This window comes from Theropithecus gelada, chromosome 7b (assembly GCF_003255815.1).
Source record: "Theropithecus gelada isolate Dixy chromosome 7b, Tgel_1.0, whole genome shotgun sequence".
NCBI classification, from domain to species: Eukaryota; Metazoa; Chordata; class Mammalia; order Primates; family Cercopithecidae; genus Theropithecus; species Theropithecus gelada.
The window spans coordinates 76,399,012-76,426,240 of record NC_037675.1 but is presented as its reverse complement, the minus strand read 5'-3'; the positions used below and the strand labels follow the sequence as shown (position 1 = coordinate 76,426,240).

Here is a 27,229-nt window from a genome sequence, read left to right as displayed (position 1 = left end):
CCTTAAGGGATTACCCATAAAGCTTTATTATGTGATACCTCCTTTCCTTTGGAACAATTAAAAAGGGTGCAAAGAAATATGTGCTCCTTTTTAAATATATAGGACTTTTTCCCCAGCCTGTGTCCTGCAGCTTCACCGCTAAAGCCTTAACTCACATTTCAAATTGGTCTGATCTGTTAGCCCAGCAACTCAGCACAAGCTGCAGAGGAAATGGAGCAGGAGTGAGTGGCTATTTGTTATTTAGTAAAATAGGATTTTGTTGCCTGTCTAGCCCTGTTGCCTAGCTCAAATTGAGCAGTTTTTCTCCAGTATTTTAAACTAACAATTTGAGTAATACAGAACAGTAATCCTAGGATTTCTCTGTTGTGTTAACTTCACTCCTATTTGAACTGATAATACTCTCGCAGACATTATCAGTTCTCTCATTTCACTAGTCTAGGACTCATTCACCTTGTTTAATTTTTAATCTCCAGACCTCATTAATTGAGGTCTAACTTGTGCTAGGGAATATTCTACACAGAGAAAACTAAAAAGAGTTGATCCCTTTCCCTTCAGAGTTTACTCTCTCAAATAGAAGTTGACTATGCTATAATTGCCAAGGGCATGTGACACTGTGCAATGTCCCAGCTTTGTTTTGTTTTGAGACGGGCTTTTGCTTTGTTGTCGAGGCTGCTGTTGAACTCCTGGCCTCAAGCAATCCTCCCACTTCAGCCTCCCAAAGTGCTGGGATTATAGGAATGAGCCACCATGCCCAGCCTATCTCAGCTTACTTTGATGGTAGATTTTGCTGCCTCTAAACAGTCATTTAGCCAAACTGATTTGAAAGTAGAGTGCTATTAACAGCTAAAATGGAGGTTTCTTTCTTAACATATGAAACCCATTAGAAAAGAACAAGCAGAAGTATAATGTGTTTCCCCCCAACACCCATCCCTACCCTATAAAGTACATAAAGATCTTTCCTTTATTACACAGTACACCATAGGGAAGGCTTAGGAGACATTGGTGCCTTAACCTTACATACTTGTATTGGTTTTTGGCCAGGATCATGCACCAGGGAGACCAAGGATAGATTTCCATTAATAATGCCTTACAGCAAAATTATCTTTCATAAGAGTTACCATCTGGGTGATCATGCCCCTCTGACTCCAACACATCCTAATAACTCCAGCTTCTACAAAAGCAAGAGTTAACAGGAACTCTGAACATACATGCAGTGACAGGAAGGCACAACCAGATGCAGGCACTTCACTAGCACAAACCACAAGTCAGGCATGCAAGAAGAGAGCTTTAATGGAGCCTGCTCACGACTCTTCAGTGTCTTCACCCGTCAATTCTGAGGGCAATAACATAAAGCTTACCAGCCCAAGGTTGTAATTTAGTGGGAAGCTGGGGCTTCCTTCTGCCTCCTGCTGCTTAGCAGTGGCTCTCTCCTCACAGACTTTAACTCTGCAGGCAGATCTGGGAGCTGTTTGATTTCTCTCTGCTTTGCATCAAATTCTACTCCCATTTACTGCTGAAGAGAAGCAGAGCTTTCTGACCTATCCAAAAGTTTCCATTGTTGTCTGCTCAACTATAATGCTTCCTTGGAGGTGGAGGACGGTTCTTGATGGTCTTACACTTGGGAATGTGTTGCTCAGCCACCTTGGGAGCAAAGGGGTGGCTACAGTGAGGACACTGAATGTAGTCTGGGTTTTCTGCAGGCAGGATGGGAGGCAAGTGTGAACGGTTTTCACCTTTGGCAGTTACCTGCTGGACCTCTCGAGCCTGGCGGAGCGTATGGATAAAAGATTCGTGCTTCTGTCTCCAGTTGTTCTTCTGAGGAGGTTCAGCCTGTAATGTAAAAGGGAGACTGATCATTCAACTTGGCACCTATCTCCTTCCTGAGTCTCTTTTAGAATAACAGTAAGAAATGAAAAGGGTACTAATCAGCAAGGTCAAAGAACAGGAAAGGAGCAACAGTGGTAACTGACTTGCCAGCGTTGAGGTAAACCAAGGGCCTGCAAAGGAGCTACTGCTGAGAGGCAAGCCACTTTCCCAACAGAATCCGGAGAGGTTCAGTGCTTGGAAGTACCAGATAGTGGAAAGTAAGGAGGTACAGGACTGAAAACAAGCAGGACCCCACAGCTCCTCCCACCTTACGCATCCAAGTGTCCAACACCCAGGCACACTCACAGAAGAGCAAGGATTTATTCTCTGGAGAAATTGAACCAGACAGACTTCTGACTCAGGAAATCCAGACGGTGGAACCGGGTTAATCTTGGGGCTGAAAATGGGGATTAAGTACAAGTGTACATACCAAATTATGGAACTGTCAGCCTCCTTCCCCCGCTCAGCCCCCAGAGTACCAAGCAGATTGACATCTTCATAGGAAAAAGAGGGGTTCTCTGGATACACGGAGCAGTCCAGAGAAAAGCCTTCAGATACTGACCTTGGGAGACACTAATTAAAAGACTCACTATTTGGTAACTTTAATATGAAGATCCTTAGTCAACAAGCCCCACTTAAGCTTAAATATGAAAGGACAGCCAGGAATCATCAGATATTTACTAAAAGCTCTAACAAGAAAAAGAGCCCAGAAAGTCCACTAACAAAAACCTAGGAAGCAGCAACAAGGCAAGAGGCAGAAGAAAACTTTTTTTTAACATGAGACCATATCAACAAAATGAGTATTAGAAGAGATTATGTCCATAAAACAAGAAGAGTATACTATGAAAAAAGACAACCAGAGAACCAGAAAGAACTATTATAAATCAAAACTTTGATAGCTAAAAATAAAAATTATTTAAATAGAGGACGGCCGCGGTGACTCATGCCTATAATCCCAGCACTTTGGGAGGCCGACGTGGGCAGATCACGAGGTCAGGAGATCAAGACCATCCTGGCTAACACAGTTAAATTCCGTCTCTACTAAAAATACACAAAATTAGCCAGGCGTGGTGGCACATGCCTGTAGTCCCAGCTACTCAGGAGGCTGAGGCAGAAGAATTGCTTGAACCCAGAAGGCAGAGGTTGCAGTGAGCCAAGATCGTGCCACTGCACTCCAGCCAGGGCAACAGAGCAAGACCCTGTCTCAATAAATAAATAAATAAATAGAAATGTTGTAAACTAATGTCAAGAAAATTTCTCAGAATGGGAAAAACAGATGAAGATGGAAAGTAAAAAGAAAAGATTAGAAAATTAGAAAGTTAATCCTGGAAGTCCAACATGTGACCAGTAAGAGTTCCAGAAGGAGCAGTGAAAGCACAAGGAGAAATTATTATTATTATTATTATTATTATTATTTTTGAGATGGAGTCTCGCTCTGTTGCCCAGGCTGGAGTGCAGTGGCACAATCTTGGCTCACTGCAACCTCAGCCTCCTGGATTCAAGCGATTCTCCTATCTCAGCCTCCCAAGTAGCTGGGACTACAGGCGTGCGCCACCACACCCGGCTAATTTTTGTATTTTTAGCAGAGACGGGGTTTCACCATATTGGTCAGGCTGGTCTCAAACACCTGACCTCAGGTGATCCACCTGCCTCAGCCTCCCAAAGTGCTGGGATTATAATCGTGAGCCACAGCACCTGGAGAGGAGAAAATTATTAAGGAAATAATACAATTAACGTTCCTAGAATTAAAGGTCACACATTTTGAGACTGAAATGGCTTACCAAGTATCCAGCACAATTATTGTAAAGTTTCAGAATTTCAAATAGAGAATCCCGTAGCCTTTAAAAAAAAAAGGTTTCTTGTAATGAAACAGGAATCAAAATGGCATTAGATTTCTCAACAATACACTGGATGCTACGAGCTAGTGGGAAATACCTTAAAAGTTCTAACAGATAATCATTTTCCTCCTAGAATTCTGTACCTAGCCGAAGCATCAAATGGGGGCCTGTTACACAGATAGTGTCATTCATTCCAAGACAGTATACCTGCTGTGCACCTTTCTTAGTAAGTTTCAGCAAAGGAAGGAGTAATGCAAGAACAAAGAAGACATGATGCTGGAAACGGGACCCAACAAAGAAGAGAAGCAAAGAGAAGTCCCAAGACAATGGGTTTGCACCAGGCCTAGAGAATAACCAGTCCAGGCTGGAGCAGAAGGGATCAGAGTGGTGGAAGGGAGGTTTTCAGAATTAAAAAATCAAACCGATAGATTATGAGAGGTGTTTGAGCATTATAAAAACGTTAACAGATGTCTGATATCCGATGGATCCTTGTGGGGGAAAAAAAAGACAGGTATGTAGAAAATGAAAACATACATCCATTATTAACTCTAGGTACATGTGGGCAGAGACAGAATTTGTTCACTCATTAATGAACAAAATGTACATGATCATTACAATGTGAAAGCTAACTTCTTTTTTTTTTTTTTTTTTTTGAGACGGAGTCTCACTCTGTAGCCCAGACTAGAGTGCAGTGGCCGGATCTCAGCTCACTGCAAGCTCCGCCTCCCGGGTTCACGCCATTCTCCGGCCTCAGCCTCCCGAATAGCTGGGACTACAGGTGCTCGCCACCTCGCCCGGCTAGTTTTTTGTATTTCTTAGTAGAGACGGGGTTTCACCGTGTTAGCCAGGATGGTCTCGATCTCCTGACCTCGTGATCCACCCGTCTCGGCCTCCCAAAGTGCTGGGATTACAGGCTTGAGCCACCGCGCCCGGCCGAAAGCTAACTTCTTTTAACCAAAAATTGTGATTCAACTACAGTGGAAGGGTAAGAGAAGGACAACAGTAGGAGAGAGGGAATATGAAAGAGAATTTCACTCCCAGCTTCCGTAAGAAATTACCAGGTAGACCAGGCATTGTGGCTCACGCCTGTAATCCCAGCACTCTGGGAGGCTGAGGTGGGCAGATGACTTGAGGTTAAGAGTTCAGGACCAAGTTGGCCAACATGGTGAAACCCTGTCTCTACTAAAAATACAAAAATTAGCCGGGCGTGGTGACGGGCGCCTGTAATCCCAGCTACTTAGGAGGCTGAGGCACAAGAATTGCTTGAACTTGGGAGGTGGAGGTTGCAGCAAGCCAAGATCAAGCCACTGCACTCCAGCCTGGGCGACAGAGACTCCGTCTCGAAAAAAAGGAAAAAAAAAGGTAATGTAGAAAATTGATAAATCAAGAAAATAAACATATTATTTAGAAATATAGAAAGGCAGGCCAGAAGAACCATCTAACAGAACTGAAGGCTGCCTCCGGGGGCTGAATTAGGGGCTCCAGTATAGGTCAGTCAGTACTACATGATTTTGTAAATGCATGCAAACACTATTAAATTTTTAAAAGAGAAAAAGACAAACAGCTCTTGGTGATCTGGCATTGTTAATGATGAATAATAGGAAGAGAGACTATTGAAGGAAAAGAAAGGATCCTTCCGGAAAGTCTCTTGCTGAAACAGACAAGAAGGCAAGAGAGTGTTAGTGATGGTAACCAGGAACCTTTAAAAGATTCGAAGGCCAGGCACGGTGGCTCATGCATGTAATCCCAACATTTTCGGAGGCCGAGGCGCGTGGATCACAAGGTCAGGAGTTCAAGACCAGCCTGGCCAAGATGGTGAAACCCCGTCTCTACTAAACATACAAATTAGCCGGTGTAATGATGGGCACCTGTAATCCCAGCTACTCAGGAGACTGAGACAGAGAATTCCTTGAACCCAGCAGGTGGAGGCTGTAGTGAGCCGAGATCGCGCCACTGCACTCCAGCCTGGGCAACAGAGTGAGACTCTGTCTCAAAGAATTTGATCAGGGGAACGTTCCTCAAGTGTATGAGATACTTTAGTAATTTACTTCTTATACTCTAATTCCTCAATTTTATTCCTCATTGTACTGAAATTCTATTCAGTTAACACTTATTAAGCACAAAGCACAAAGATATGTTCCCTGTCCTCAAAAATGCTTACAGTCCAGGAGAGAGACGGGTTGTACGTCTGCTGGAAATTACGTGAAGATTAAAGGATACCAGGAAAATCACCTGTTCTTGAGTACTCTATAGGAATGACAGGAAGGTACAACCACTCAGCTTCCAAAGGCACAGCACTGTGGAATAAGATTTGAGACATTACCAGGGTGGTGCGGGTGCATCTTAGTCTAGGTCCCTTCTGTCTTGGTGTCCTCAATGTCACACATTCCCCTAAACTAGTTGCCATAAAGTTGGAGCATCTGATCTCAGGAACCTAATTATTTTGCTTCACCATAACTGTATTTACGAATTTAAGAAACCCAAGATTATTTTAGGCTCTGACCAAAAATAAATTGCTACAGTGGGACAGAGTGAATTCCCAGTGGATTATTGGGTTGAACTGAAAGAAAACAGGAAAAAACAGTGAGTGGCCATCACATTATTCTCTGCAAGAGCAAAATGTTGATTTCTTCTTTGGAAACTAGATTTCAGGGAGATTATCTCTGAACATGGATGGGACTTCCTTGTGATTTCCCCAAACTGTACTGAAAAAAAGAACTCTAATTGTAAACAATTTCTTCTAACAACCATCATATAAATGTGAGTTTTTAAAGGCTCCAGCAAATATCAGAAACTGTAAGGTCCCAATGGACAAGAGGTGCCAGCACAGTGGAGGGAGGGTTGGGAAGAAATGAAAACAGAATGACACTCTCTTATTTTTCTGGAATATTAGAACTAGACAGGGCCTCTGAGATCATACGGTCTACACTTTCTCAAACTTCAATCATCTGCACTTTCACTTCATCCTTATAATTAATTAATATTTTTCTGTAAATTTACAATCCCTGGAAATCAGGGGCTTAATATATTGTTATATTTTCCTAATATAACACTGAAACACTAAACACTAAAACTACTAAAATAAAGCTTGTCAGTGTGCCACACCTTGAGAAATAACCATTTTATAAACCAGGTTTCTTGACATGTCATTCATTTATGAGATAATCTTCTCCAGATGTGTCCAAATGTGCCTATGAAGTTCACCTAAATTTATCATGTAAGTGTCACAAAGCCCTTACTTTTTACAACCTGGTTTTTCTAAAGTGAGAAATAATTGGCAAGGGCATGGTTTGTTAGATAACCAGAAAGAAAGTCCTTTTTACCTTCAAGGTGTTTACGTTCTAAATGGGGAGAAAAAGAATTCCAAACTTAATTGTGTTTCATCTATTTACAAAGAAGCTATGCCAACACTGATCTTTTTTTTTTTTTTTTTTTTTTTTGAGATGGAGTCTTGCTCTGTCACCCAGGCTGGAGTGCAGTGGTGCGATCTCAGCTCACTGCAAGCTCCGCCTCCTGGGTTCATGCCATTCTCCTGCCTCAGTCTCCCGTGTAGCTGGGACTACAGGCACCCGCCACCATGCCCGGCTAATTTTTTTGCATTTTTAGTAGACATGGGGTTTCACAGTGTTAGCCAGGATGGTCTCGATCTCCTGACCTCGTGATCCACCCGCCTCAGCCTCCCAAAGTGCTGGGATTACAGGCGTGAGCCACCGCGCCCACCAACACTGAGCTAATCTTAACAGACTACATAGTTAAAGGAATGGTCACAGATTCTAGTCTTGGGAGATGGCAGAATACATTGCAAAGAGTGAGGCGTTCTCTCCAGGTGACAAAAGCCTGCATTTTTTTTCTTTAGATTTTTTGTGTCTTTTAAATTTTCTACAGTAAACTTTTATTACTTTTATAATCCAAAGGACACAAATTCTTGGTCTAGATTTTTTAGTCATTCTAACCAAGATTTATATGCTGACTCTGCCACTTAAAGCTGTTTGTGACCTCAAGCAAGTTACTTAGCCTGTCCAAGTCTTGATTTTTGAACTGATAAAATGAGAGATAAATGCGAGGATCACATGCAAAGCTCCCATCACAATGCTGGCATACAGTAGTAATCAAGAAATGTTAATTCTAGACGTCAATTCTTCCTACATGACACATGAATTTTCCCTAAAGAAAACTGATGATGACAAAACAGACCCCTACAATGATCCCCACACCAAGTCACATCCATAAGGCTCTTGTTACCTTGGCTGAAGCTGGCCCCTTCCAGTTCAAGTACTGCTCTAGTTCTGTGCCCTTAGCCCGGGCCCTGGAGGAGTCAAACACTTTCCTCTTGGAACCCTGCATCCTGCTGCAGATGTTGGAGTGTCTCTCCAGCCTGAACAAGAGGAATTTTCGCCCACAGTGGCTGCACTCACCCAGTTGTGGCTCTTCAGTGGAGCCGCTGGAACCTGAGGAGTCTGGTGCCATGGACAGGCTGGAATTTCTGGCAGATCCCTGCAAAGCACCGCCTGGTGTTTCTGAAGGCGGGGAGAACTTCTCCATCGACGGCTCTGAGACTCGGTCTCGAATTTTGTTATTGCTTGCTACCAGCCTTTCCCTTTTGAGTCTCTGGATTCTATAATCAGAGAGCTGGAATGGACTCGAATTTTGTTGAGACCGTCCCCAAGTTTCATCCTCTCTCCTGTCTCTACTAAATTCTTCCTCAAAATCAAATTCTGGGGAGAAGACAGCTTTGTGCGTGGTGTTGCTGTTATTACCTTTAACTCTGCTCCTGGGGAATATAATTTTCCGTAGCTCTCTGTTTTCATTTTCCTTGGCCTGTTCCTTTTGCGTCTGGATCCTTCTGAGTTCCTCCTCTGTCTTCTTCAGCTTTCCCCTCAGGAGAATCTGCTTTCTTCGGATTTCCTCCTCTAAGCTCTCCCCTGCAGCTTCTAGTCTTCGGATCTGCACCCACTCCATCCTGTCCAAGTTTGCCAAGGCCTTCTCCGCCTGCATGGCAGCAAGAACAGGATCAACCACAGAAAAGTTGACCTGGTTCCTCACATCAAAGTTCCTGGATGAAAACTCTCTCAGTTCAGGGGGCCTTGGGTAGACATTCTGGTCCCCATCAGTGCCAGACTCACCTGTACTGCACGACTTCCTGTGGACTACGGGTTTCAGTGGGTACGCCCGGTCCACTCCAACTCGTTTCTTTGTAAAGGGGATAAAGTCCTGGTTATTGGCTTTGGGATACCAGGATTGAGGGCCTGATGAGTAAAACAAACCATTTCCTTGGCCCTGGAAATCACTTCCTGCATCTTGGTGGCTGATTCCAGTACAGTGGGGATAGGAGTAGCTCCGGGCTTTTGTGTGGGTGTTCCATTTGGGGTGAATATGGACTTTATCCAGAGTCAACTCTTTGTTGCTCAAAAGCTGCTTCTGGAAATTGTTCCTCAGGTGCCCCTTCAAAGACTGCTGGGAAGAGTCACTTTGTTCGTAAGAGTCTTGCTTGGCTGAGTGGGGCCCTGGAGCTTCTGTGGTATTATGTGGAAGCATAACGCCCACAGGCAGATGTGATGCCAACCGCTGGAGACCAGCCATTCAGGGCCTGGACTGATGCCTACGGGAGATTTAAACCAGATACATGCGAAGAGTTTGTCTGAGGTTCACTCTCGTCTGCTAAAGCAAACTATTTCTACATTTGCCCTGCCCACATTTCCTTAAACTTTTCTGGGGACAGTGGTGCTGGATCTGCCAAAGCTTCCCTTCAAAAACCATTTGGTGAGTGATTACTATGCACAAGACAACGTGTTAGGCCCTGAGGGTAGAAAAACGGAGGTGCTACAGGTGTTCCTGCCACCTAGCTTTCCTCTCCTCCAGCACCAGCCTCTGCCACGCACAGTATACTCTATAGTAAGTGGAAAGAGCATCGGATTGAAAGTCAGGATTTAGGCCTGTAACAGGACAAGCGACTTCTCCCTTGCTGGCCCCCGTTTCTTCACCTGTAAACTGAAGGGTTCCGTCCGAGTCCAGCCTCACCATTTTACAGGTGAGCAAGCTGTGGCCCAGAGGTAGTGACAGGCACAAATTGCTCTCAGGGCTTCCCTCCTGCTAGAACCGTGCTTGATTCAAAAGAGCACAGAGGCTGCTAGGGCCTGGAGCAGGTGCCTGGCTGTCAAACCCTCATCCCAGGAGTCCCCGTGGCGCAGACGGTAAAAGTTTTGTAACCTGAGCGTTGAGGGCCACCTGACCTGGCTGCAGCCGGTTTTAGATCCTTAAGGCTGAAGTCACGTTCTGTCCCGAAGGATCAACTGGGGCGCCCCCACTACGGACTCCGCCTCTGGGGACAAGTCCTCTCTCTCTCCTGCCCTTCGGGCCCTTAGGAGGTGCTGACCCTCTGTCTCCCCGCCCTTCTGCGTACCTGAGGCCCTGGGCACCGCTCCTAGTTTCCCAGACCCGACCTCCCCCTCAACCGACGGCCGCGCAGGCGCTCTCAGCTAGCTTCTGTTATTCCCGGTGCCTGGAGACCGAGTTACTGGCGGGCCAAGCTCCGCCCCTCGCTGCGAACTCCTCTGGGAGGCGTGCGCAGGCGCAGTGCACCAGCGACCCGGGGCGACCGGGAGTGGAGGTGCGGTCAGCCCGAGCGTCACTTGACCCAGTCAGTGTCCGGCCAACTCTGCAGCCGGGTCCAGCCCTGCCCTTGGGGAGCCGGGGAAGGGCGGGAGAGGCTTTTCTGGGGCTCCATCAAAGAAGAACTTGTACTTTCCCGAGAACGATGCTCCCAGACCTTGGGGTGTGCCCTTCACTGGCAAAGGGCGGAGGCCCTGGCTGTGCCTCCGCGTGCTTCCGCCGCAGGGTGCAGGCGACCGCCTGCCTGGTGGGAGCGGGGCTGCTGCTGGCCTTTCTCGGCGCGCTTGGCTGCGCTGGGCGGGCCCCAGGTATGGCTGCACGTGCGCGCTCCCTGCTTGTCGTCGCCAAGTCTTTGGAACTTGCTGCCAACGTTTTTGCTACGCAGTATCTTTCCGGGGTAATTTTTGTGGCCAATCTAATTATTTTGATATTATAATGTTTTACTCTCACGTGGTAACTCTAGCCATCTGTACTTAGGGCGTGGGAATGACTCAGCCAAATGTAATGATAATAAAGAACTACCAGATCGAAAATAATCAGTATAACCTGGTTTCAACAGTAAATGATACTCTGTAACTTGTTGACATCAAAAGAAAGTTTATTTTTTTTTTCTTCGCTTCAGTTCATCTGTGTAGGCCGTTGGGAACAGGCAGTTCGCTTTTTCCCTGTAACTACTCAATTCATGCACTTGGAAAATAATGTAGACAAGCAGTCATCAGTGTTAATACTTCAACATGTCATATTACAGCTGTTACCTGTTACAAAGAAATTCCTTGGTGGACCCTCCAGGTCAGTCCTTCTTTTTTTTTCTTTTCTTTTTTTTTTTTTTTTTAATTCCTCGTTTTCATCCCTAGTTGACTGTACCACCTCTACATATATGCAGCTCCAGATGTTTCCCACTCTACTCAGGGTCCCAATTATCAACTCCCGCAGCTTCCCTCAGCAGAATGTACCGGCTTTCTCTTTCTCTCTCTCTCTCTCTCCTCTTCCTTCTCTCCCTTTCTCCTCTGTCTCTGTCTGTCTCTCTCCCTCTCTCCTTCCCTCTCCTCTATGAGAAAGAAGGGCCACTTTCCATGAGTTCTCTTGAATTAGTGCTTTTCAGTACCCTCCGGGAATTGACTCCATCACTTTACCCCAGCGTTTTTTGTTTTCTGTTTTGTTGGTTTTGAGGGTTTTTAAAAATTTGTTTTTTGAGACAGAATCTCACCCTGTTGCCCAGGCTGGAGTGCAGTGGCGCAATCTCAGCTCACTGCCACCTCCGCCTCCTGGGTTCAAGTGATTCTCCTGCCTCAGCCTCCCGAGTAGCTGAGATTACAGGCGTCTGCCACCACACCTGGCTAATTTTTTGTATTTTTAGTAGAGAGGGAGTTTCACCATGTTAGCCAGGCTGGTCTTGAACTCCTGACCCCAGGTGATCCGCCTGCCTCAGCCTCCCAAAGTGCTGGGATTACAAACATGAGCCACCACGCCCGGACTTTGTTTGTTTTGAGATAGGGTCTCACTCTGTCGCCCAGGCTGGAGTGCAGTGGCACAATCACTGCTCACTGCAGCCTCGACTTCCACAGCTCAAGCGATCCTCCCACCTCAGCCTCCTGAGTAGCTGGGACTACAGGTGTGTGCCCCTCACACCCAGCTTACTTTTTTTTTTTTTTCTTTCTATAGCGACAGGGTCTCCCTTTGTTACTCAGGCTAGTCTCAAACCCCTGGAGTCAAAAGAGATCCTCCCGCCTCAGTCTCACAAAGTACTGAGATGATAGACGTGAGCCACAGCATCCTGTCTGCATCTTGTTAACTTCAAGTTATACCTCTCCATAAACTCCATCTCTTTGGTTTTAAAATATACTCAACTTTCTCCTGCAAAACAAACCTTACTTCCCATGACCTAACTTTCATATTATGGTCCCATTCATTTCTCCTCTTCTCCACAAGGCTTCTTAATGGAAATCTCCACATTTGCTGCCGACATATGCTCATCTCCCCGTCATTGTCCAGTTCATTGTGGCCTGGCTTCTACTTTCTCCACTTTATTTAACTACAAAGCTACCAGTGACCTTCCAAAGACAAAAGCTTCATTTCTTCAGCCTACTCATGTGGCATTATTGATTATCCACCCACTTAGAATGCTCTTCTCAGTTCTCCTGTGCCCTCTTGGTTTCTTCTTTCGTGTTCTTGCTCCATCTTCTTCCAAGTCTCTGGCATTTATCTTTTCCCCATCTGCCCCCTAAATTTAAGTGTTTTCTGAAGCCCTCTTATTTCATATATATATATATATATATGTAGTTCCAGACATTCTCTTCTTTAACGATTTCAACCAAATGCTGAAATTTTCAGGTTTCACCTGTGTTTAAATGACAGCTAGCTTAACGTTAGTCTTTCTCATTAGTTACAGACTCAAATTTCGGGACTGCCCATTTGACACCTCCACAAGATCGTTCCTTAGGAACCTCAAATTCCGTAAGACAACATAAACTCATGATCCTCTCCCGTTCTCAAATCTGCTTCTGCAGTGTGCCCTTGCATGCTCACAGCATCAGTCTTCCATGCTTCCCTCTTAGTTGCCTCTTCCTTCTAACTAATCACAAGTTTTATTGAGTTTTCTTCCTTTTTTTGATTTGAGACAGAGTCTTGCTCCATCATCCAGGCGGGGGTGCAGTGGCATGATCTCAGCTCACTGCAACCACCTCAAGCCATCCTCCTGCCTCGGCCTCCCTAGTAGCTGGGACTACAGGTGTACACCACCATGCCCAGCTAATTTTTGTATTTTTAGTAGAGATGGGGTTTCATCGGGCTCGAACTTCTGACCTCAGGTGATCCACCTGCCTTAGCCTCCCAAAGTGCTGGGATTACAAATGTAAGCCTGGCCTATTGAATTTACTTCTGCCATGTCTCTCATATATGACTCTTCCTTTACATTTCTGCCTGCTGCCCCAGGTGAGTTTTTCCTCACTTCTCCTTGGGATGGCATAGCCCTCCTAACTTCTGTTCTTGCCTTCAGTATCTGCTCTTCAAACCCAACCTTCATGCTGCAGCCAAAATAATCAGTCTAAATATTTCTCCACTCCCCCAGTTTTATTAAGATATAATTGACAACTAAAAATTTTGTCTATATTTGCAGTGTACAGTGATGTTTTGATACATGTATGCATTGTGCAGTGATTAAATCAAGCTAATTACTAAATACTTCTGATCCTACCATTTCCCTCCCCAGTAGCTTCTTCTTCACCTAGAGAATAAAGTTGAAGTGCATAATTTAGCATGGCATTTCTATCTCCCAGATTAGGTCCAGCCTACCTTTTCAGTTTTGCCTCCCCTTAATAAGCCACAGAGTCCAACCCAGTGAGTCTCATCCCTGGCTGTGTGTTAAGACTACTTGGAAAGCAATATCTAGGGGTGAGACCTGAGGATTAACATTTTTTAAAGCTTCCCCAAAGATCCTGATGCACAAGCAGGGTAGCAGACCCCTGGTCTAGCCACAACTGGCTACTTGTACTTCTTCATCTGCATGGTACTACCTTACTCTAAGCTCCACATACTGGGAGCTGGTAGAGCATAGCATTCACGGGAGTTGACTCTGGAACCGAATCCCAGCTCCATCACTTACTGGTTGTGTGACCTTGGATTAAATGCTGTTTCCTCTAAGAACCCTTTCCCAATCTTCCCAATCAGAATTAATTTGTTTGCTCCTTTGTAATATTTTCTGTCCTTGTTATAGCACAGGGCTGGTTCCTGATGAGCTCTCAATGGATTTTCATTTCATAGAATTAAATTATCATGCCGTACATTTTATTGTCATTGTTTGCATGCATATGTGCCCCTACACCAAATTAAAAACTCTTCAAGGGCAAAGATTATATATCATTCATCTTTGTATATTCTAGAGTGCCCCATACGTATTAGACACTCAGTAAGTTTTGAATTCTATAAACTATTTTTTAAATGAATTTTAGAGAAAGAAATACCATTAGCAAGATACTCTATTTAGAGTTATTTTCAAATATTGCCAAGTACAACATTCAGTCCAGCTTGTTCACCACCAACCCCCTGCCTCTCAACACTAAGGTTGCATGATTCTCTAGGATATGGATCCTCACTCTGTAGCAGGGAACTAGCAGAATGATGAATTTCCGTGCCTACTGTCACAAACCCGTATCTCATTGTCGGGTCTGCCAACCTGGCATATTCGCATAAGGAGTCTTATGTTATGAAGTGGTGTAATATATACAATCAATCCACAAAGGATCAGTAAACACCAGTTTTCCTTCACACACATTATGAATCATAAGGGCAGCTGGATTCAAATGTTTACACATCAACTCTAATTTTAACCATCCTCATCCACATCCCCCTTGACAATTCCCTTTTCCCAAAATAAATTTGTGTAGTTTGGCCATTTGACTTAGATTGACTGATTCAACTGTAATTCTGGAGCCATTAATTATTTTGCTTGTGCTCTTGCTTTGTTTGATTAGTTATTTGTTCAAGCATTATTTGACATTTTCTTAGTAAAGGAGACCGGTGAGTAGCTTCCAGAAGCCCAGAAGCAGACGTAACCTCCATTGGGACCTCCTGTGCACTTATGCCCCTGTAATCCCCTATTCCAGATTAGTTATGACCCAAACTTTAAGAACTGAATGAAAAGGGACAGAAAGGTTGGATGTATCCTACTCAACATATTTATGATGTTTTTTATTTTATTTATTCATTTATTTATTTGAGACAGAGTCTCACTCTATTGCCCAGGCTGGAGTGCAGTGGGGCAATCTCGGCTCACTGCAGCCTCCACCTCCCGGGTTCAAGTGATTCTCCTGCCTCAGCCTCCCGAGTAGCTGGGATTATAGGCGCCTGCCACCACGCCCGGCCAATTTTTGTATTTTCGGTAGAAACGGGGTTTCACCATATTGGCCAGGCTGGTCTCGAACTCCTGACCTCAAGTGATTCGCCCTTGTTGGCCTCCCAAAGTGCTGAGATTACAAGCTATTTATGATATTTAATGTGTACTGTTTGTCTCTCACCTCCAGAATTAAGCTCCTCAGGACAGGGATCCTGTTTTGTTCACTAATGTTTGCCAGGTCACCTAGAACAGGTGCCTGGCACACAGTAGCTGTCAGTCGGTATTTAATTGAATGATTGAATGTATCCCAATGTACTTCTTCGTCTATGCTTTTCTCCCCATGAGAAAATGAGAAGAGGGGTGCGCTTGTTGACTGAGATGGGATGAGGGCTAGGTTTGTGGAGGCCCAGCCGAGTTCCTGGACAGATCCCCAACCCAAGCTTTTGGGTTGCCGGACAACCGCGTCCTGAAATCCCGCCTTCTGGGCGGGCACGGGCCGAGGCGCCCCCTCTGATTGGCCAGCTGGAGGTGATGGGCATGAGAGACAGCGAAGGAGCAGCTACACACTAAACTTCCGGGCGCGGAGGTCTGCGCGCCCTGGTGAGCCGTTGGCCTGGTGGTCCCGCAGTGAGCCCGGCGGCCGGTGGGGAAGTCAAGGAGGGTGAGCCGGGAGGGGGCCCCCGGGGTGTGCTTGTCAGGTCGATTAGCCTTAAAGTGTTAGTAGCAGGGGATTCTGGGTGTTACTAGCAGGGGATTCTGGTAGTGAGGGAGCGGGACCGGGAATGGATGTAAGGAGGTCATCGGTCAGCAGATGATTTCCCCAGAAGAGGCTTCAGCGGGCAGCTGCGTACCGAAGCTCCCTCTCCCGGCGTCTGGCTCTTTCTTCACACACGCCTTATCACATCCACTCACGATTCCCATTTCCAGGACCTGGAGGTCGGGGAGAGGTCGCAGTGGTTAAGGATGGACAGGGGTGGGTGTGGCCCTTTCTGACTCAGGCTTGCGGGTCCTGGAATAATAGCCCTTCACTCTTCTGCTTTCCTGGTTTCTGACAGGTTTGAGCATGGCAGAAGGAGACACCCTGTTATCAGTGGATTATGAAATTTTTGGGAAGGTGCAAGGGGTGTTTTTCCGGAAGTATACTCAGGTATGTGGCCTGCAGGCTTTGGGGTGGTAACCTAGGTTGTGGGCATAGGAACAAGGGACATGTTCCTGACAAATGTGAACTGGAAGCCGCTGGCCAGCTGCATGGCAAAGAGGTAGTTTGTAGAGCAATGAGTATGAAAATGCTGTGCAATCGGTAAAACATGGTGTAAATGGAAGATTATCCTGCTGTTATTATTTGTCTTTTTCCAACAGTGGTGCCTGAGCATCTAGACACACATATTAATGAGCTTCTCTCTTACAAGGGAAATAGAGGGCTTCACCAGTTCTCGCTGTTGTGGCGTCATCAAACCAAGTCAGATTTCTTATAGAAAGGCTAACATTGATTGAAGAGATGGCATTTAGATGACCTGATGTCATGTATATAACATATATAAATGCTTCCTCTGTAGTTGCTGCACTTTCTTCAGACCTCTTTCTCCAAGCTTCCCTCAATTCTCCACTTAATTCCTTTCTATTCTTTTTTTGGTTTTGAAAGAACATTTACATTTTCCAGCTGACGTTTTTCTTATTAAAAACTCTTTATCCGTTCCAGAATAGGTGATGGGAACACTGAATGTGGAGCCTGGTATTCTTCCTAGAGCAATAAGGGAGTATTTGAGGGGATGGACAAACTGTTGACAGCCTCTACCTCTGCTTTAATGTGGTTAATCTTCCCTCAACAGGCACACATAAATGCAAGCTCAATTTCCCCTCTGCCTTCTGTAGGTATTGGTTATTGCCTTCCCGGTGTGTCTTTAATCCCACAGATAGAGTTAGGACTGCAGAACTTCTTAAGTGTCTCCTTCCTGGGACTGTGGTACTTAAAATTCAAATTCTAACCTGAAAGGAATCTTTGAAATATGAATGTGAATTGTCAATACCTTTTTTCCTTTTTCTTTTTTTTTCTGGAGGATGGTGGCACAGTCACAGCTCATTGCAGCCTTAACCTCCCAGGCTCAAATGATCCTCCTTCCTCAGCCTCCCAAGTAGCTGGGACCACAGGTGCATGCCACCACACCCAGCTTTTTTTTTTTTTTTTCTTTTAATAGAGAGCTATGTTGCCCAGGCTGGTCTTGAACTCCTGGGCTCAAGTGATCCTTCTACCTCTTTTTCTTTTCTCTTTTTTTTTTTTTTTTTTTTTTCTTGAGACAGAGTTTCACTCTTCTTGCCCAGGCTGGAGTGCAATGGCACGATCTCAGCTCACTGCAACCTCCGCCTCCCAGGTTCAAGCGTTCTCCTACTTCAGCCTCCTGAGTAGCTGAGATTACAGGCATGCGCCACCACGCCCCGCTTAATTTTGTATTTTTAGTAGAGACAGGATTTCTCCATGTTGGTCATACTGGTCTTGAACTCCCAACCTCAGGTGATCCGCCCACCTCAGCCTCCCAAAGTGTTGGGATTACAGGTGTGAGCCACTGTGCCCAGCCAATACCTCTTATTCTAATTATTCAGAAACCATTTCTTCCCATCTGACATTGAAATAGGAAATGATTGTTGAAAACAGAATTGCTGAAACTCATAGCAAGAGCTGTGTTCCAATTAGCTTTGCTACCAATTATGCAGGTAAGTTCCTGTAAATTAAGGTGATTGAGATAATAGCTTCAAAGGTTAGTCAAAGTTGTTGAGGGAAAGGGGCCAGATAGTGGTATATATAGCCCATCTTTCTCTACCTGCCCTTCTCCCCAGTTTAAAGAAAGAATAACAGAATGCAGAAAAACAAATATTGATTGGAAAACTGCATATAAAATGACATCTTTTTTTTTAATTAGGCTTGTAGCTTATTCTTTACTATTTATAATCATTTAAATATATATGTTCATTTGAACAGTTGTTTTGCTGCAGTCTGTTTGCTGTTGATATTATCTAGCCTCTTTAAATTCCTTCATTTCTAGAGAAGTGGCAAATAATAATTCAGGGACTTTTAAAAACTTGGAATATAATTTACATCCCATAAAACCCATCCTCCTAAAGTGTATAATTTGGTGATTTTTAGTATATTCACAAAGTTGTGCACTAATTCCAGAACATTTTCATCATCCCAAAAAGAAACCCCCTATCTGTTAGCACTCACTCCTCATCCCCTAAACCCCTAATAACCACTAACCTACTTTCTGTCTCTATGAATTTGCCTATTCTAGATTTTTGTTGTTGTTGTTGTTGAGACGGAGTCTTAACTCTGTCTCACTCTGTCGTCCAGGCAGGAGTGCAGTGGCATGATATCGGCTCACTGCAACCTCTGCCTCCCGCGTTCAAGTGATTCTTCTCCCTCAGCCTCCCAAGTAGCCAGGATTATGGGCATGCACCACCACGCCCCGTTAATTTTTGTATTTTTAGTAGAGACAGGGTTTCACCATGTTGGCCAGGCAGGTCTTGAACTCCTGACCTCAGGTGATCCACCTACCTCGGCCTCCCAAAGTGCTGGGATTACACTCGTGAGCCACCATGTTCACCCTATTCTTGATATTTACTATAAATGGAATCATACAAATGTGGCCTTTTTTTGTGACTGGCTCCGTTCACTTAACATATTGTTTTCAAGGTTTATCTACACTGTAGCATGTATTAGTATCCTATTCCTTTTTATGGCTGAATAATATCCCATTGTATGGATATACCACATTTTATTTATCCATTCATCAGTTGATGGAAATTTGGGTTTGATTTTTGGCCATTATGAATAATAGTGCTGGGAACACATATGTGCATATTTTTGTGTAGACAATGTTTTCAGTTCCATTGAGTATATACATACCTAGGAGTAGATTGCTGGGTCATATGGTAACTTTATGTTTAACTTTTTGAGGAACTGCCAAACTTTTCCAAAGCAGCTATACCATTTTATGTTCTCACTGGCAATGTGTGAGAATTCCAGTTTGTCCACATCCTTGCCAACGATGGTTACTGTCTTTTATGTTAGCCATCCTAGTGGGTATGAGGTAATATCTCATTGTGGTTGTTTGTTTGTTTTTCAGGTATTAATGAATTTAAAAGGATTTAGATCATACGAGGAATATTCTGCAACTACAGTGGAACTAAACCACATTAAAAAAAAATAAAAAAGATAACTGGAAAATCCCACAATATTTGGAAACCATATAGCACACTTACTTCTAAAATTGTGGTAGAATACATATAACATAAAAATTACTGTTTTAACCATTTTTAAATGTACAATTCGGTGGTCTTAAGTACACTGTTCTGTTTATCTACAGAACACTTTTCATCTTGCAAAACTGAAACTCTGTATTCATTAAACGCTAACTCCCCATTTTCTCCTTCCCCCAAGCCCCTGACAATCATAAATCTACATTCTATTAATTCAACTATTCTAGTTACCTCATATAAGTAGAATTTCACAGTATTTGTCCTTTTGTGGCTGGCTTATTTCACTTAGCGTAATATCCTCAAGGTTCATCTGTGTTATATTATGAAAGTAAAAACAATTTTCTTTCTTTGTAAGACTGAATAATATCCTGTTGTACGTGTATACTTTCAGTGTGGTTTTGATTTGCCTTCCTAATGACTAATGATGTTGAACATGTTTTCATGGGCTTATTGGCATATTTTATGTCTTCTTTGGAGAAATGTCCATTCAAATCTTTTTGCCCATTTTTAGTTATTTGCCTCCTTATTCTTGAGTCATAAGAATATTTTTATTCTGGATACTAGTCCCTTATCAGATATATGATATACAAACATTTCTCCCATTCTGTGGGTTGTCTTTTTAATTTCTTGATAGTGTCTATGAAGTACAAAAGTTTTTACTTTTGATGAAGTCAAATCAAATTTATCTGTTCTTTTTTTGCTTATACTTTTAGTGTTATGTCTAAGAAATCTTCCTAATCCAAGGTCATGAAGGTTCATGCCTATGTTTTTTGTTTGTTTTGTTTTTGTTTTTTGTAGTGACTGGATTTCCCCAAGTTGCCCAGGCTGGTCCTGACCTCAAGCAGTCTGCCCACCTCAGCCTCCCAAAGTGCTGGGATTACAGGTGTAGGCCACCACACCCAGCTGTCATGCCTATCTTTTCTTTTCCTTTTTTTATTTTTTTCTTTTTTTTTAGACAGAGTCTTGCTCTGTGCAGTGGTACGATCTCGGTTCACTGCAGCCTTCTGCCTCCAGGGTTCAAGCGATTCTCCTGAGTAGCTGGGATTACAGATGTGCACCACCATGCCTGGCTAGTTTTTGTATTTTTAGTAGACATGGGGTTTCACCATGTTGGTCAGACTGGTCTCCTGACCTCGTGATCCACCCGCCTCGTGATCCACCCGCCTCAGGCTCCCAAAGTGCTGGGATTACAGGCGTGAGTCACCGCGCCCAGCCGCCTATGTTTTCTTCAAAGTTTCATAGTTTACACTCTTAGATTGAGGTCTTTGATCCAGTTTAATTTTTATGTGATGTGAGGTAGGAAATCCAGCTTTATTCTTTTGCATGTGAATATCCAGTTGTCCCAGCACCATTTGTTGAAATTAGTATTATTTCCCACATTCATTTGTCATGGCACCCTATTCAAAAATCAACATAAATGTAAAGGTTTATTTCTGGACTCTCAATACTATTCTATTCATCTGTATGTCTGCCTACTGTAGTTGAGATGTTTGTCCCCTTCAAATCTCATGTTGAAATTTGATCCCCAGTGTTGAAGGTGGGACATAATGCGAGGTATTTGAGTCATGGGGCCAGGTCCCTCATGAGCAGATTAATGCCCTTCCTGCAGGGTGGGAGGGTCAATGAATTCTTACTCTATTAGTTCCCTTGAGAACTAGTTGTTATTTTTATTTATTTATTTTTTTGAAACGGAGTCTCATTCTTGTCGCCCAGGCTAGAGTGCAGTGGCACAACCTTGGCTCACTGCAACCTCCGCCTCCAGGGTTCAAGCGATTCTCCTGCCTCACCCTCCCAAGTAGCTGGGATTACAGGCACCCGCCACCACACCCAGCTAATTTTTGTATTTTTAGTAGAGATGGGGTTTCACCATGTTGACCAGGCTGGTCTCGAACTCCTGACCTCAGGTGATCCACCTGCCTCGGCCTCCCAAAGTGCTAGGATTACAGGTGTGAGCCACTGCACCTGGTGAGAACTGGTTATTAAAAAGAGCCTGGTACCCCACCTCTTCCCACCCTGCCTCACTTCCTCTTTAACCATATGATCTCTGCACATGCGGAATCCCCTTTGCCTTCCGCTGTGAGTGGAAACAGCCTAAGGCCCTCACCTGATGCCAGTGACAGTCTCATGCTTGTACAATCTACAGAATCATGAGCCAAATAAACCTCTTCATAAATTACCCAGCCTCCGGTAGTTCTTTTTTTTTTTTTTTTTTGAGACGGAGTCTTGCTCTGTCGCCCAGCCTAACGTGCAATAGTGTGATCTCGGCTCACTGCAACCTCCACTTCCCAGGTTCAAATGATTCTCCTGCCTCAGCCTCCTGAGTAGCTGGGATTACAGGCACCCACCACCGCACCCAGCTAACTTTTGTATTTTTAATAGATGGGGCTTCACCATCTTGGCCAGGCTGGTCTTGAACTCCTGACCTCATGATCACCCCACCTTAGCCTCCCAAAGTGCTGGGATTTCAGGTGTGAGCTACCATGCCCGGCCCTCAGGTAGTTCTTTATAGCAACACGAAATGGTCTAAGCCACTATCCTTATGCCAATATCACACTGTCTCAGTTACTGCAGCTTTGTAGTAAATTTTGAAATTGGGAAGTGTGAATTCTTCAACTTTGTTTTTCCTTTTCAAGATTATTTCTAGCTATTCTGGGTCCCTTATGTTTCCATGTAAATTTTAGTATCAGTTTTTCGATTTCTGCAAAAGCAGTGGGATTTTGATAGAGATTGAGTTGAATCTGTAGATCAACTGGGTAGTAGTATCACCTTAACAATGTTAAGTCTTCCAATACATCAATAAGGGATGTCTTTCCATTTACTTAGTCTTTAATTTCTTTCAAGAATGTTTTGTAACTTTCCGTATATGTCTTGCAGTTCTTTTGTTAAATTTATTCCTAGACATTTTATCTTTTTGATGCTATTATAAATGGAATTGTTTCCTAACTTCATTTTCAGTTTTTCATTGCTAGTGTATAGAAATACAATTGATTTTTGTATATTAATTTTATATCCTACAACCTTGTGAGACTGTTAATTAGCTCTAGTGTGTGCCTGTGTATGTTCCTTAGGACTTTTTGTATACAAGATATGTCATCTGCAAGTAGAGGTAGTTTTGCTTTTTCCTTTCCAATCTGAATGCCTTTTCTTTTTCCAGCTATGGATAGACCCTCAAGTATAATATTGAGTAGAGTGGTAGTAGCAGACATCCTTGTCTTGTTCCTGATCTTAGTGGGAAGGTTTTCAATCTTTCACCATTAAGTATGATGTTAGCAGTGGGTTTTTCACAGATTCCCTTTATCAGGTTGAGGAAGTTTCCTTCTGTTCCTAGTTTGTTGAGTGTTTTGATCAAAAAAGAGGTATTAGTTTTTGTCAAATGCTTTTTTGCCATCTATTGAGATTATCATGTAGCTTTTGTTTTATTAATATGGCATATTAAGTTGATTACTTCTTGCATATTGAAGCAACCTTGAAAGAAATCCTAATTTGTCATGGTGTACAATTCTTTTTAGATGTTGCCTGATTTGGTTCACTAGTATTTTGCTGAGGATTTTTGCATCTCTGTTCATAAGAGATATTGGTCTATGGTTTTTTGGTGGTGTTTTTCTTGTGACGGCTTTGTTGTTTTGGAGTTTCTTTGTTTTTTCTTTTACATTGGGTTTTTTTTTTTTCTCTTTATTTTTCATTTTTATTTTTTAGCTTTGGTTTTAGTATAAGGATAATGCTGGCTTAATAGCATGTGTTGGGAAGTGTTTCCTCTTATTTTTTTTAACCCTTAATTCTTGGTTTGGATCTTCTATTTTTTGGAAGAGCTTGTGAAGGGTTGGTAAAGGATTGTTTTTTAAACATTTGGTAGAATTTACCCATGAAGCCATCTGGTCCTGGGCTTTTTCTCTGTGGGAAGGTTTTTGATTAAAAATTCCATCTCTTTGCTTGGTATAGGTCTATTCACACTTTCTATTTCTTCTTGATTCAGTTTTGGTTGTTTGTCTTTCTAGGTTATTAGGTTTCTTTTCATCCAAGTTAATCTAATTTTTTGGCATATAATTGTTCATAGAATTCCCTTATATCCTTTTTATCTTTGTAAGGTTGGTGGTAATGTCTCCTCTTTTATTTCTGATTTTAGTAATTTGAGGCTTTCATCCTTTTTTCTTTATCAGTCTAGCTAAAGGTTGTCAATTTTGTTGATCTTGTCAAAGAAGCAACTTTTGTTTTATTGATTTTCTGTATTCTTCTGCTTTCCATTAATTTCTGCTCTAATCTTTATTTCTTTCTTTCTGCTCATTTTGAATTTAGTTTGCTCTTCTTTTTCTAGTATCCTAAGGTGGAAATCTTGGTTATTGATTTGAAGAGAGTTTCTTTTTAGATTGCAACTAGAGTTGGTGATTATATTCCTTAAAATGTTGTCAGATGATTGTTTAAGCAAAAATATGGTTATGAGGTAGAATTCGCTTTTTGGAATTTTCTTAGGGGAGAAAAACCCTGTTTACTTGTGCAATAGATATTCAAAACTGAACATAAGTCAATAACATTATGCTATCGTTAAAAAAATAAGAACAGAGTTGAGCACACAAATGAAACCAGTAGGAAACACCCATTCTCAACACTGGTCAAATTTTGTAGCATTCTGTTCAACTCTCAAGAGTTCAGGTAAGGCCAGGTGCAGTGGCTCACGCCTGTAATCCCAGCACTTTGGGAGGCCAAGATGGGCGGATCACGAGGTCAGGAGATTGAGACCATCCTGGCTAACACAGTGAAACCCCATCTCTACTAAAAATACAAAAAAATTAGCTGGGAGTGGTTGCGGGAGCCTGTGGTCCCAGCTACTTGGGAGGCTGAGGCAGGAGAATGGCGTGAACCCGTGAGACGGAGCTTGCAGTGAGCTGAGATGGCGCCACTGCACTCCAACAGGGGCGACAGAGTGAGACTCCGTCTCAAAAAAAAAAGAGTTCAGATAAATCACACTGCAAATTTTTAAAGATTTATTTGACTGTTAAACCTCCTGTTTAAAACTGCACATTCTTACAGCTATTTACCATACATATAAGATATCTCTTAAGAACTGGAGATAGTCAGCTCCCGTGGGTTAATTTGAAGCAGAAGAGGGCAGTTGTTATACCAAGTCAGTTGGATGTGGAGTCTTACTCAAAATTCATTCTCAGCATTCTTCTTATGGTATCTTCTTTGGCACTTAGCAGTGCATCGGGTAGGCATCTTCTATTTTTCTTCATTCTTTAATTTCCTTTGTATCCCTCAAATGGTTATTTATTTGGTTGGAGTCTGTTTTGTTCATTAAGCAAACATGTCTTTGCTTTGAACATGTCTTTGATTTGATGGATACTTACATTCCTCATCAAACATTTTTTTGCTATGCATAACGTTTTCTTTGGCCAACTCCAGCAATTTCCCACATTTTGACATGCAATCATGTTAACTCCCATTTTCTTTTGTAATCCAACACCTTCTATTTAGATAGGTTACTTTAACAATCAGTGACTTAATATTCTAATCATAAATTTATACAAAAATAAAATTACCTCCAAAACATTGCTACCTTTCCTAAACATTCAGTCTTGCCACAGTTTAATAAAAGGAAAGAACATTAAAAAGGATAAGCCACTATAATGATTAGATGCTTTTCATAAGCCTAAAGGCATTGTGATTATTTAGACAGAAGAGAAGAAAGTCAAGTGAAAACCTGATAGTTATGTAGTCTCATGGTTTGCTGTTGAGAGGCTGGTCACCAGCTACTTTCCTTTTCTAGGAAGACAACAAAGTGGGCTTTGGCTACAACATAAATATATTGGGTTAGACAGTTTTACTATAGTAAGAACAATGGGATGAGTTGCTCAGGAAATTGTGAAATACTTTCTAATGATCTTTAAAGATATAACGAACACGAATTCATCTGGATTTTAGGTGTGGTCCTGGTTAACGGCAAAGGGAAGGATCAAAGAGCTTCATGCTTTTTCCATTTAACATACCCAATAGATTCTTGATTAGGGGTAAGGGAAAATGAGCAAGATACAGTCCAGTATTCTAAAAACAATCAGCCTTAGGGGATCATTTCAAAAGCATCTGTTTTGGACTTAAGTCTTTGGTACTTAACCAAATTGACTTCACACTGGAAAATTCTAGTGCCTGAGTTTTATAGGGTAGAAGAAAGACATGGAGTCAAGTGGCCAACACTTCATGTGAAGATAAGCAATGAGCTCCTTCTTGCTGTCTTTCTTTTGACTGTTCTGGGCAATATCAAATTAGTTTCAGTGGTTTGATTATAGGCCAAATTGTAGTCTTACCTTGTTTTCCTCAATCTCACTGGATCTCTCTCTCTTTTTTCCCCCCTTAGGCTGAGGGTAAAAAGCTGGGATTGGTAGGCTGGGTCCAGAACACTGACCGGGGCACAGTGCAAGGACAATTGCAAGGTCCCATCTCCAAGGTGCGTCATATGCAGGAATGGCTTGAAACAAGAGGAAGTCCCAAATCACACATCGACAAAGCAAACTTCAGCAATGAGAAAGTCATCTTAAAGTTGGATTACTCAGACTTCCAAATTGTAAAATAATGGCCTGAATTTAAGTTTTGTTTTTGGTTGATTTGGTTTGGTTTTTATTGTTAATAGAGATAGAACTATTGTGTGTTAATATTAGCATTAGTCAATAAGTTATTTTAATGTCAGATATTTGAATGTTATTATATATTACCTGTATGATGGAAGGATTATTACTGTACACAAATCTAATCAATAAAAACATTAGAACCTTCTGCTTAGAGTACTTTTTAAAAATCTTCAGTGAACTTCCTTTTGGGCGAAATAAGAAGTATTTATTCAGTAAACATTTGTGGGAAGAGGATTTTGAGGTAATTTAAAGAAGTCTGAAAGAAAAAAAGTTATGTTACTTAGTCATTTCTTTAAATGGTTTCTATGAAATGTTCTTCAAGAAATTGCATGCCTAATAAGAACAAATACCACAAGTTCAATTTGTTAGCTCTGTTCATATGATGTTTGGATGAATTACTTCTGCTGTTGTTTCTTTTCTCTGGGTAAGGAATTCACATAAAGTTATGTTACGGGCTGAACTGTGTCCCACCAAATTCATATGTTAAAGTCCCAGTCCCCAGTACCTCAGAAAGTGACTGTATTGGGACACAGAGCCTTTAAAGAGGTAATTAAGGTTGAATGAGGCTGTGAGGGTGGGCCCTACTCCAGTCTGACTGGTGTTCTTATAAGAGAACATATTGGACATAGACACACGTGTGCAAAAATGAAAGACCCTGTGAAAATGGCCATCTACAAGCCAAGGAGAGGCCTCAGAAGAAATCGTTGCTGCCAACACCTTGATCTCAGACTTCTAGTCTCTAGACCTGAGAGGAAATAGACTGCTGCTGCTTAAGTTACTCAGTCTGAGGTATTTTGTTATGGCAGCCCTAGCTATAGTAATAATCATAAACAGTTATCAGGATTTTGCTTAATCAGCCCTAGAAGACTGGTTGGTTGGGTTTGGTTAGTCACTAAACTAGTATATGTCAAATGCTTACCAGGTCTGACAAATTTGTTATAAATTCCACTTTAAATAAATTCTCAATGAAAATGAGATAGAAAGCAAAAACTAAGGACTGGTGAACAATTTCAAAACACTTTATTCTCACAGCATTCTCAGAGTTCTGCTCTCCTTTAGTTATAAAAGAGGCTGTGGTGGCATTGGGGAGATTCAAGTCAGTGAAGAGAGTCTTGGTGTTGTCGTCTGTAAATTAAGAGTTGAGCAAAGGCCGGGTGCGGTGGCTCACACCTGTAATCCCAACACTTTGGAAGGCCGAGGCGGGCAGATCACCTGAG

General features: G+C 42.7%; 2 protein-coding genes across 6 annotated transcripts; one reads left to right on the top strand and one right to left on the bottom strand.

Annotated features, from left to right (window-relative positions):
* Window positions 1–1,265: 1,265 nt before the first annotated feature.
* On the bottom strand, window positions 1,266–10,905 carry ZC2HC1C (zinc finger C2HC-type containing 1C). Of its 2 annotated transcripts, none has more exons than XM_025391882.1 (3): window positions 10,105–10,905; window positions 7,947–9,303; window positions 1,266–1,830 (listed from the first exon to the last, which is right to left on the bottom strand). In XM_025391882.1, exons 2-3 carry the CDS (start codon window positions 9,282–9,284, stop codon window positions 1,567–1,569), a joined length of 1,602 nt encoding a protein of 533 aa, XP_025247667.1. In that variant the 5' UTR covers window positions 9,285–9,303; window positions 10,105–10,905; the 3' UTR covers window positions 1,266–1,566. The 2 variants fall into 2 exon arrangements, with proteins under 2 accessions (XP_025247667.1, XP_025247668.1); XM_025391883.1 differs by having other exon boundaries at window positions 1,273–1,830; window positions 8,462–9,303.
* Window positions 9,650–26,173, top strand: ACYP1 (acylphosphatase 1). Of its 4 annotated transcripts, XR_003120471.1 has the most exons (4): window positions 15,710–15,805; window positions 16,200–16,291; window positions 17,775–17,853; window positions 25,742–26,173. XR_003120471.1 is itself a non-coding variant. In XM_025391885.1 (3 exons), the coding sequence occupies exons 1-3, from the start codon at window positions 10,459–10,461 to the stop codon at window positions 25,955–25,957; spliced, it is 471 nt and encodes a 156-aa protein (XP_025247670.1). In that variant the 5' UTR covers window positions 9,650–10,458; the 3' UTR covers window positions 25,958–26,173. The 4 variants fall into 4 exon arrangements, 3 of the variants coding, with proteins under 3 accessions (XP_025247670.1, XP_025247672.1, XP_025247671.1); XM_025391885.1 differs by lacking the exons at window positions 15,710–15,805; window positions 17,775–17,853 and adding an exon at window positions 9,650–10,621; XM_025391887.1 differs by lacking the exon at window positions 17,775–17,853 and having other exon boundaries at window positions 15,716–15,787.
* The last annotated feature ends 1,056 nt before the right edge of the window (window positions 26,174–27,229 follow it).

Coding starts and splice junctions, on each gene's coding strand:
- ZC2HC1C (XM_025391882.1), bottom strand. CDS start 9,284: ATGGCTGGTCTCCAGCGGTTGGCATCACATCTGCCTGTGGGCGTTATG. Junction 1,831..7,946: donor AGGGGCCAGCTTCAGCCAAG/GTAACAAGAGCC, acceptor TTTACATTACAG/GCTGAACCTCCTCAGAAGAA.
- ACYP1 (XM_025391885.1), top strand. CDS start 10,459: ATGCTCCCAGACCTTGGGGTGTGCCCTTCACTGGCAAAGGGCGGAGGC. Junction 10,622..16,199: donor CTGCGCTGGGCGGGCCCCAG/GTATGGCTGCAC, acceptor GGTTTCTGACAG/GTTTGAGCATGGCAGAAGGA. Junction 16,292..25,741: donor TTTTCCGGAAGTATACTCAG/GTATGTGGCCTG, acceptor TTCCCCCCTTAG/GCTGAGGGTAAAAAGCTGGG.